Genomic DNA, 11,465 nt, shown 5'->3' on the forward strand with positions numbered 1-11,465 from the left:
TTTCCGGAGGGAGCTTGGAGTCCGAGGTCAAAGTCCGGTGCGCTGGGAAGCCGGCTTCCGGAGTCCGCTGTCGTCTCCGGGGCTTAGCCGCGTGGGAGCAGTGGGAGAGATGAGGCAGAAGCATTACCTTGAGGCTGCGGCGCGGCAACTATACGAGAGCTGTCCGGGCCAGGCCCGGTATCTCCTGTAAGAAAGGGGCAGGAGGGGATGCGGGCGGCGGTGGTGGGTCTTCCCTCTTCGCTCACGGTTCTCCTCCTCCTTTACAGCTGGGCCTACAGTTCGTCACACGGTAGGGAGAACGTCCGACGGTTGCGGGTCAGACGCTCGTCGCCCCGCTCCCCTCCATTCCGCACAGCGCTCAGGATGACCCAAAAGAGAAATCTCATCGACCCACTGCCCTCCTAACCGCCTCCCCCCGCAACTACCCCAGAGGCTTCTGTTTCATGAAAAGTTCCAGTTTCCTTGGATCTCTTTTCGTTAACCTCACTTCTTTGTGACAGTTTTTCATCCAGTCTCATGGCTTTTAAATTCTGTATGCTGAGGACTTCCAAATTTGTACCCCCAACCAGGACTTCTCCGCATTCTAGACTTCTATCCAGAAGCCTTCTTGACAATTTCTTTTGAGTGTCTGTTAGGCCAAAACTCGAGCTTTACCTCCCAACCCAGCCTTCCTCTAGTTCTTACCAGTTCAGTTAGCGGGAATTCCATCCTTAGAGTTATCAGCCCCCAAACTCTGGGGCCATTTTTGACTCCCTAACAGCTCTCCTCCCCAAGCCAATATGCCAGCAAATCCTGTTGGCTTTAAAGTATATCCAGAATCTAGCCACTTATCACCATCACTTATCATGTTACTATCCTGGACCACGTCAACAAGCTCTCATGCATACTACAGTCCATTCGCAATTGAGGGCCAGAGTGAGCCCAGTAGAAACCTAAGCTAGATCATGTTATTCTTTGCTACAAACTCTCAAATAACTTCCCATCTCAAAGTAAAAGTGAAAATCTTTTAAATGGACTACAAGGACCTACATCAAAGTTCAAGGTTGCCTCTCCAACCTGCTCTTCCCTTTTGTTTACTCAACTCCAACCACTGTTAGCCCTCCTTGTTCTAAAGCAGCCTTTGCAGCTGTCCTTCCCTCTACCTGGAATTCTTAACCTCGTGTATCTTCATGGATTCCATTCTCACTCGCTTCCTTCTGCTCTCTACAGATGTCATTCCACAAAGCTTTCCGTGGCTACCTTATTTAAGACGACAGCAGCTGTGTGGGCGCCTGGATGGCTCAGTTGGTTAAGCATCTGACTTGATTTGGGCCCAGGTCGTGATCTCACAGTTCGTGAGCTCGAGCTGCGAGTCGGGCTCTGCACTGACAGGAACGGTTCACCCTTTCTCTGCCCGTCCCCTGCTTGCTTTCTATCTCTCTCAAGATACATAAAAATAAACTCTAACAAAAAAAAAAAAGGACTTCAGCACCTCCATTGCCACTCCCTATTCCCCCTTTTTTCCCCAGCACTTAGTATTTGGTGTTGCCATATTTACTTTCTCTCTCCATGAATTGTCCTTTATTCACTGTTTTATCTCTTGCACCCAGAACTCTTCCTGTCACTTTACAGTCACTAATAAATATGATTGAATTTAACATTTGGCAGAGCTGGGTTACAAGCATGGTCTTTAGTTGTATATGTAGAGTGCTCGCCAGTAAATATTTGTTGAATAAATTGATGGTGTACCCACCTTCCTTTCCAGCTGCATCACTTCCCCAACCTCACCTTTCCCTAATAGCCATGCTTTCTTTTTCACTGTACTTCTGCCTGAAAGCCCTTTTCTAATAATAAACACCATTCTCTAAATATAGGTATTTGACCTCTCTCAGGCCACTTCTTTTGGAGTGTTTCTGGCTGGTCTATACAGAGTTTAATAATTTCCAGGGCATTTTAATTATACTCTATTACAGTTCTTACCAGAACTGTATTTTCTTTTGCTTAGGGCTCACCTAGAATGTGAGTTCTTTAAAGATAGCAACTCTCTTACTCCATATTTATGTCTCCCTAGCCCAGTGTGGTAGATGGCTATCTTGACTGCATAAACAGTCTGGGGCAAGTCTGTTGTCCTTTTACCTTGCACTGAGAGTTATCTGCAGAAAGCCTGGCCCACAAATCACAAAATTATGCTAATTGTTTAAAAAAGAAACAATCACAGTATAATTTATTGTTTTATGATAAATATGTAAAATTGGCAAGATCGTCTTTTTTACTTAGTAACAAGTAATGAGTAACATCGCAAAGAGTGGGGACTTCACCTGTCGCTAAAGGAATGAATGGATAGAATTAGTGTTTTGCAAAATGAATTATTGCCAGTTTATCTTCTTGTAAGTTCTATTTTGAGTTTGCTTAAGGAAAATATGTATCTGCTCATATTAAACAATACACTTTTTCACATAATATTGGCTTGAGGTAACAAACTATTCTGATGGACTAAATCATGAGTTTCATTTGTATAATTTCAGATGATAACAACACTTTTGAAGGAACATGTCCATACTGTTTCCAGTTGCTGGTCTCGGATAACTCTCGAGTGCGCCTCAAACCCAAATCCAAACTGACACCCAAAATACAGAAACTTCTTAACCGAGAGGCAAGAAATTGTACACTCAATTTTAAAGAAGCAAAAATTGTGAAAAAATACAAAGACTCCAGAAGTGTATTGGTAAGATTTCAATTCTAGTATGTATAAATAAACTAGAATTTTCTTTTACTTAAATTGAAGTTGGTTAAAGATCAGACTACATATAACTCAGAAGTTTGTGATCATACATTCAGATTGTCAAAATATATACATAAGTTTTTCTTCTAGTGATGTTTCATCAAGAGTAAAGCTTATTTTTAAAAAATTTGTGATTGAAGTATATAGTTGACATACTAGTTTCAAGTTTACACATAGTGATTTGACAATTACATTATGAAATTCCTACTATAAGTCAGCCTCTGCAGCTAATGGAGTAAAGAGGTAGGAGAATGTGAGAATTCATTTGATTGGTTTTATAAACTAACTTAGACCTATATTTGCAGAATCACTAAGAGTTTGAAGGGGTCACTTAAAATTTCAGTGATAATTTGCCATGTTTTATTGGAAAACCACTTGGAGTTTGTCTGCAACAAATGTTAAATGTCAACTGCTGTTGTAAAGAACATCCTTCCAGATGTCAAAGGGTTTCAATCGCAGTCTCCTCCATTCTCCCCAAACATGGTTTTATATTGAGAACGTAGAGGCTTTGTTATCTTTAAAAGGTGTTTTAGGGGAACCTGGCTGGCTCATTGATCTCAGGGTTGTGAGTTCAAGCCCCCACATTGGGTGTAGAGATTATTTAAAAGTAAAATCTTTAAAAATCAAATGAAAATAAAAAGGTGTTTTGAATTAAATACAGATGTTTAACCAGTAACTTTTTATCGAAGATTTTCTCATTTTAAATTTGTGTCTTGTCTGATTGCTGCCGCTAGATTATAAACTCCCTCAGGGGAGCCCCTGTTACTCACCAGTATTACCTGGTGTAGTCCCTTATATACAAGAATTTAATGAACATGTAGTTTATTGGATTAAATTGGAAAAGAAATCAGGCCCAGTATTTCTTCTTTTTTATGACAGTTGATTACTTGTAAAACATGCAACAGAACAGTTAAACATCATGGTAAAAGTAGAAGCTTTCTATCCACACTGAAGAGCAGTCCTACCACTCCTACGACTAAACTCAGCCCGAAGACACCAGAGAGAAAGACTCCGAGTTCCACAAACCTAAATCACACGTGTGGTTCCAAAGGCAAGAAGCCAGCCTTTGTATTCAGGTATCTGAATTCATTAAGCTATTTGAATTGCTGGTGTTAACTCTTATTTCTTCTAATTTCCTTTGTTTAATATACACTCCCTAAATTTGCCACGCAGGTTAGGCCTTGGCCCCTTTTTTCCCTCCATATCCTTTTCTTTTCTAATGTCCTATGCTCCCGTGTTTTTCATTCTCCTCTCTGTTTATAACTTCCAGGTATATTCCTCTACTTCAACCTCTCCTGGGCCCGTTCCCAGCTGCCTGCTAAATACATCCATTTTATCCCCCCACCATGTCCCCACAGCTGACTACTCAGACCTCTTCATCCTCCTAAGTTCCTTATTCTGTCAGTGAACATGCCCTTGACATTCTGACCTGACATGGTGAGTAGAGTTGACAGCTCCTACTCCCTTGGTCCTTGTCCAGTTAGTTGCCAGTTTCCATCTGTCCTACCTCCATGGTGTTTGCACCTGTTCTCCTTTTTTCCTACTGCTGTGTTCAGGTCTGTATCCACCTTTTGCTGGGATTTACTACTGTAATGGATTACTGTATTATCCAGTAAATGGATTATTTTGCTGGATTACTATAGTAATTTCTTGCTTCTAGTTTCAAACCCTTCTAGCCCGATCATTTCCCTAACGCACAGCTCTGATTAGAAGCCTTTCACACTTCACCTCCGTAGCATTTGGGTCAGATGTTCCAGCCTGGCTTCCCAGCCCTTATTACCTGGCACCAATCTGTCTGCCTGTTGTACTTTACCTTAATTCATCTTACGTATCAGCAAAACTGAACCACTCAGTTTACTTTCTTGCTCTAAACCTTTGTTCTTCGTATTTCCTCTGATTTCCTGTCAGAAGTTCCTATGGAAATCTCGCTGAATAGGGATTTGTCAGGTGCTACTAAATTAACTGTATGACTGAGCACATGTCTTATTTTTGTAGTTCACAGTACTATATTCACTTTGATAGTCAGTAAATTTAGTTTCGTAGAAACTGGGAAAGGAATTTTTGGACGTTTTTTGCCGAAAGAGAAACAGTCTGGTAGTTTCTTGAATATAAATAACATAAGTCAGCAAGGACTGAATTATCTCTGTTTACTGAATTGAGTTTTTTATATTGGTGTTTACATTTATCAAATTGGGTAAGAATTAAAATTTCAAGTCCAGTTTTCTCCATATTTTGATCTAATTATTTTGATATTTGGCTGGTAGGAATTCATCACAGAAGTTTCTACTTTATTGGACAAATATAGATAAAAGAGGATTTGGCATATTTAAAATAATTAACTTGTATTTAGACCAGACTGCTTTTTAGATATATGCAGGAATGGGAAAGATGTTTCACATTTATCATACAGATGGGGAGTGGAAGAGGGATCAGACTGACAAACCCCAATAAGGGTTCGTGGGTGTGGAACACAACTGGAGGGCATGAAATAGAAGGAAGCTAAATATATACACAGCAGCTGGAGAACCATTTATCCAGGGAATATTTTTAGAAGACCCCTTCTGTGCCTGGCACTGCTAAGTAGCGGGGGAATACTTGACTAGTAGTACACAGTCTACCCTGGGGAGCTTATGCAGGCGGGGAGATACGATGGAGTGGCACCTGCGTGTGGAGGTTGAGTTCTTCAGTTTTGAGAAAGGAAGTGATCTTGAGCTGTGAAGAAACAGGTTTTTAAAGTCCTTAGAATTGTCAGGAATCCTGATGTCAGACTTAAAGGGAACTCAGACCCGATGACACTTTACCTTTAGCCTTCTTGAGGTTTGATGGAAACTTCCAGAACCACCCAGCATACCTCCTGAATATTGCCTAGAGCCTCAGTAGTCAGGGAGTTTTTAACAAAATGGGAAATGAATGCTGGGTCCAGCCACTGCTCATATGTGGCCATAATACACAAGGGTAGAAAAGGATTCTAGTAGCAATTATCTAGGCTAAGCAGGAAAAACACTTTTAAAACTTACTTATCAGTATAACTAAGTGTGGTTTTATGTTTGTTTTCAGGACACCGACATCTGGACAGTCAACACCCACCTGCTCAAATAGTGTGAGCAAAACTAAGAAACACTTCTCTAAATTAAAATTGTTGCTTAGTCGGAGTGAATCCCAAAAGAATTCAAAGGTGGACTTCAGAAATTTCTTATTGTCTTTGTAAAGGATAGTCTGTGAAATAAATGTTTTGTTTTGTTTTTTTAATGTTTATTTACTTTCGAGAGAGAGAGACAGAGCTCAAGAGGGGAAGGGCCAGAGAGAGAGGGAGACACAGAATCTGAAGCAGGCTCCAGGCTCTGAGATGTCAGCACAGAGCCCGACACAGGGCTCGAACTCACGAACCGCGAGATCATGACCTGAGCCGAAGTCGGATGCTTAACCGACTGAGCCACCCAGGCGCCCCTGTGAAAATAAATGTTTAATGCAACTCTGAAACTAAAGTTAGTCAGAAAAACATCTTTTCTAAAACTTTGATTATTTAAATACATGGAAACTAAGGTCCAAGAGCAAACTTCTCTGGGCTCTTTTCAGTGTTGATGGAGAAAATGCTTCATTAAAATTAATAACTGAAACCTGTCTACTTCACAGGGTGGCTGTGAGGATCAAAAATATATGAAGAAAGGTCCTTGTCAATAGCAAAGATATTATGGACATTGATTATTATTTTCTCTTCCCTTAATTAGCAGTTTTCTTTCATAAGGAAATTGAGACCTTTATGAAAGGGCCTACTCACTCCTTTCTAGGTGTCTATCATTGCTAATTCGGGAAAAGGATCAAGTGTCCTTGTTTTCCACAATCATCTGCATAACTGTATTAGAAGAGCTGAACATGATTCTTGTTTTGCATGCAAAAGTAAATATATGGAACATTCTTGATTCTAAATCATTCATATACACAAAATTTCATTTTTACAAATTTCTGTTGTTCCTAGTAATATCCTAGTAATATTTTATAATGTGTGGCATTTCATTTGCTTTGGTGAAGACTTATTTCTGTGCCTAAAATTTACAGCAGAATATAACATAGTAACAGTTTAGCTATCTTAAACCTTTTCTGGAACATAGATATACCAAAATGAAAGGCTGGGGTTGTATTCAACCTGTCTTTTAAAAATTCTTTAAATAATTTAGATACTTTAAACTATAAACTGTTTCCAAGCCTCTCTGCTGCTTAAAAATTTTAAACTTAAGTTTCTCCCATGAGCACTTGGCAGACTGAAAGGCCAAGGTTATTAATGAGTTGGTCTTATATGAAGTGAAATTATACTAACTAGTGCCAGCGTCAGAGAGGGATGGCAAGAGTCATCATTTTGAACTTCTTTAGCCATAGGGAGGCTCGACCTTCCCTTTGTGTCCAGGGCACCTAGCACAATACTTTGGTCATGGTGCTTTACCTTTCTGGCTAACTTCTCACTGGAACATGTTTCTCTTCTTGCTCCTGCTTCCTTACCACCATTCCTGATCACCCATAGTGAGCTCTTTGTAGTTCTTAGAACATATCATTTTCTCGTCAGCTTTGGGCCTTGGCATGCTTTTGCATACTGTCCTTCACTCCAACCCCACTGCATTATGAGGGGCCACTCTTATAAAAGTGGTGACCCGGTAGTTTCCTGTTTCTGATTGTGTCCTCAACTGCCTGTGAGCTCTTTGCAGGCCTGGGTGATCTCATTTGATTTGCCCCTAGCACACAGCACAAGTTTTCCAAATATCCCTAAGCCACCACATTTACATTTGAATTCCTTACCAGGTTTACTACTAAGGTCCTTTTAATCACATGACTGGGAAATGGATAAGAAGTAGTAAAAGTAGGGGCACCAGGGTGGCTCAGTCGTGTCAGACTCTTGGTTTCAGCTCAGGTCATGATCTCATGGTTCATGGGTTTGAGCCCCACATCAGGCTCACTGCTGATAGCACGGAGCCTGGAGCCTGCTTCGGATTCCGTGTCCCCCTCTCTCCCTGCCCCTCCCCTGCTCACACTTTGTCTCTCAAAAATGAATAAATGTTAACATTGAAAATAAAAAGTAGTAAAAGGAACTTCTAGGTGGGGAGTTATTACCTCAGTTGCAAATGAAAAACCATGGATTCTTTCTTTTGTGTTTGGTAGAATGGTCTTTGGGCATCTCTAAAGAGAATATTAAAATTATACTGTGGACATAAAACTTTAGAAGAAAACCTAGAACTAAATCTTCATAGCTTTGGATTAAGCAATGGTTTCTTAGTTATTACATCAAGCACAAGCAACAAAAGAAAAAATAGATAAATTGGACTTCATCACGTTAAAAACTTGTGTTTCGTTTTTTTCTTTTAACGTTTATTTATTTTTGAGAGAGATAGATAGAGCACGAGCAGGGGAAGGGCAGAGACAGCAGGAGACACAGAATCAGAAGCAGGTTCCAGGCTCTGAGCTGTCAGCACAGAGCCCAATGCAGGGCTGAAACCCCCACGAACTGCAAGATCATGACCTGAGCTGAAGTCAGACTGAGCCACCTAGGCGCCCAAAACCTGTGTTTCAAATGAGGACACCATCAAGAAAATGAAAAGCCACTGAATGGAAAAATGTTTGCAAATCATGGATCTCTTAAAAGACCTATATCCAGAATTATAAAAACTCTTAAAATTCAATAATAAAAAGACAAAACACGGACAAAGATTCTGAGCAGACAATTCCCCAGAGAAAATAAATGGCCAACAAGCACATGAAAAGATGCTGAACATCTTCTATCTAACACTCATTAGGGAAATCCAAATCAAAACAGAGATACCTACCAGTTCATACCCACTAGGATGGCAAAAATAACAAAGACAGTAACAAGTGTTAATGAGAATGTGGTGAAATTCAAACTCACATCACTGGGATTGTAAAATCTGTGCAACCACACTGTAAGAATTTGGCAGTTCCCGAAGAAGTTAAGCATAAAGTTACCATATGACCCACATTATATACCCAAGAGGACTGAAAACACAAAATCTTATATGGGAGTATTCGTAGCAACATTTGTAATAGCCAAAAAGTGGAAACAACCCAAATGTCCATCAACTGTCGAATGAACATATTCCATCCATATGGTGGAATATCATTCAGGTATAAAAGTGAATTAACTGATACATGCTAGAACATGGATGAACCTTGAAAATATGTCATTTGAAAGAATGCAGACACAAAAGGCCACATATTGTATGAGTCCATTTATATGGAATGCTTAGAATAGGAAAATACATAGAAATAAATTAGTGGCTGCCTGAGACTACTAATCTGGCTACCTGTTCCTGGGGGAACAGGGAATAACTTAACCAGTATGTAGTTTTTTTAGGGTGAGGAAAATGTTCTGGAATTAGGATCACACAACTCTGAATACTCGAACCCACTAAATTCTACATTAAAAGGGTGAATTTTATCTCAGTAAAGCTTTCATTAAAAAAAATGAAAATAAACATTACCTAAACAGATTACAGTGTGGATACTTTGGTTTAAATGAACATGATAGTATTGGGCCTAGCGTGGGAGGGAGCATAGCAGCACAGGCAGCGAACAAGATGCAGTGCTGAGGCTTGATCCTTGCCCTCCTCACCCTGCTGGTGCTCACCAGCACGGTGGCCAAAAAGAAAGGCAAAGTGGGGTTGCCTGGGTGGCTCAGTTGGTTAAGCGTCAGACTCTTGCTTTCTGCTGAGGTCATGATCTCACAGTTGGTCAGACAGAGCCCCAGTTGGGCTCTGCGCTGACGGTGCAGAGACTGCTTGGGATTCTCTCTCTCTCTCTCTCTCTGTCTCTCTCTCTCTCTCTCTTTTGTTCTCTAAGTAAATAAACTTAAAAAAAAAAAAAAGACAAGTGAAGAAGGGTGGCCCCGGGAGTGAGTGCACGGAGTGGACCTGGGGGCCTGGCACCCCCAGCAGCAAGGACTTCAGCGTGGGTTTCTGCAAGGGTACCTGTGGTGCCCAGACGCTGCGCATCCGGTGCAGGGTGCCTGCAACTGGAAGAAGCGGCTTGGAGCCGACTGCAAGTACAAGTTTGAGCTGGGGGTGGGGGGCGTGTGATGGGGCACAGGCGCCAAAGCCCGCCAAGGCAGTCTGAAGAAGGCACAGACCAATGCCCAGTGTCAGAAGACCATTCCCGTGACCAAGTCCTGCACCCCCAAGGCCAAAGCCAAGAAAGGGAAGGGAAAGTCCTAGCAGCCAGGTCTGGTTGCCAAGAACCCAGGGCCCATGCCCTCCCTCCCACAGACCCAAGATCTAATTTACCAGTGCCTTTTGTCTGCTTATCAATCCTACCCTGCTTCTCCCCTCTCACTCCTCCACCCCCACCTCCAAGTGTCCCAGATGGGGAAGGACAGGGATTGTGGACAGCTTGATGTATTTCCCGGTACATCCCCACAGACGCCATTACTAAGAAACAAAATAAACCCTCATTCCCACTACCACCCCCCCACCAACTGGGACTAAACTTACAACAGAAATTTTATGAATAAAAATAAATTTGTATAATCATACTAGCAATTTGAAAAGAAAATTTTTCTTTAATTTAAAAAAAAAAATTTTTTAGGGGCACCTGGGTGGCTCAGTCAGTTGAGCGTCTGACTTCGGCTCAGGTCATGATCTCTCGGTTGTCGGTTTGAGCCCCAGATCGGGCTCTGTGATGACAGCTTGGAGCCTAGAGCCTGCTTCAGATCCTGTGTTTCCCTCTCTCTCTGCTGCTCCCCAGCTCACGCTGTCTCTCTCTCAAAAATAAACAAACATAAAAAGAATTTAAAAATATTTAATATTTATTTTTGAGAGAGACAGAGTGTGAGTGGGGGAGGGGCAGAGAGAGGGACACAGGATCTGTAGCAGGCTCCAGGCTCCAAGCTGTCAGCACAGAGCCCGATGTGGGGCTCAAACCCATGAACCCTGTGGTCATGACTTGAGCTGAAGTCGGATGCTTAAACCAACTGAGCCACCCAGGTGCCCTTTAATTTTTTTTTTTTTTTGAAATGTTTATTTTTGAGAGAGAGAGAGTGCGAGTGAAGGAGGGGCAGAGAGAGAGAGAGAGAGACAGGGACTCTAAAGCAGGCTCTGTGCTGTTAGCATAGAGTCCAATGTGGCGCTTGAACTCACAGACCGTGAGATCATGACCTGAGCTGAAGTTGGATGCTTAACTGACTGAGGCACCCCACATATTTTCTTTTAAAAGAAATTATGGAGACAAATTTTTCCAGAGACTACTTGCTTTAATTAAGTACAATTTTAATTTTCTATTTTGATGTTTAAATTGTTATATCTTGGCCAATGGGAGCCTCCTTTAAACTAGCTTTATTCTTTTAACCCCAACAGAACTTCGTAAGTGCCCTCCTTGCTGTCTTACAAAGAAATTTCCAGGACCCTCTTCACTCTCTCAGGCCTATGGCATGGAGGCTTCCACTTTCCCAGAAACCAGGCTAATTTTGAGCAGAAAGTAGTGATGCCAGAAACAGGAGATAATTCTACTGAGGGACAGTAATGGTACTGCTACCAGATCCCTCCAGAGTAAGGGCTGGAAAAGATGAATTCTTAAAAATCCTGAGTTCTCATATTTTTAAAAAATTGTTTCAACGTTTACTTATTTTTGAGAGAGAGAGAGAGAGAGAGAGACAGCATGAGCAGAGGAGGGGCAGACTGAGAGGGAAACACAGAATCCAAAGCAGGCTCCA

The 11,465-nt window shown here is 41.5% G+C and overlaps 1 protein-coding gene across 1 annotated transcript; it reads left to right on the top strand.

The window, feature by feature from the left end:
• Positions 1-13: 13 nt before the first annotated feature.
• Positions 14-6,946, top strand: CUNH18orf21 (chromosome unknown C18orf21 homolog). The gene is made up of 5 exons (XM_019465394.2): positions 14-186; positions 267-289; positions 2,505-2,704; positions 3,641-3,837; positions 5,819-6,946. Exons 1-5 carry the CDS (start codon positions 110-112, stop codon positions 5,967-5,969), a joined length of 648 nt encoding a protein of 215 aa, XP_019320939.1. The 5' UTR covers positions 14-109; the 3' UTR covers positions 5,970-6,946.
• The last annotated feature ends 4,519 nt before the right edge of the window (positions 6,947-11,465 follow it).

The sequence above is a fragment of the Panthera pardus genome, unplaced genomic scaffold (assembly GCF_024362965.1).
Source record: "Panthera pardus isolate Hobbes unplaced genomic scaffold, ASM2436296v1 HiC_scaffold_15, whole genome shotgun sequence".
Classification (NCBI taxonomy): domain Eukaryota; kingdom Metazoa; phylum Chordata; class Mammalia; order Carnivora; family Felidae; genus Panthera; species Panthera pardus.

Bases quoted from the DNA above. Each gene is read 5' to 3' on its own strand.
- CUNH18orf21 (XM_019465394.2), top strand. From the start codon at position 110: ATGAGGCAGAAGCATTACCTTGAGGCTGCGGCGCGGCAACTATACGAG. The intron at 290-2,504 runs GTAGGGAGAACG...GTATAATTTCAG, and splicing joins GGCCTACAGTTCGTCACACG to ATGATAACAACACTTTTGAA. The intron at 2,705-3,640 runs GTAAGATTTCAA...TTTTTATGACAG, and splicing joins AAGACTCCAGAAGTGTATTG to TTGATTACTTGTAAAACATG.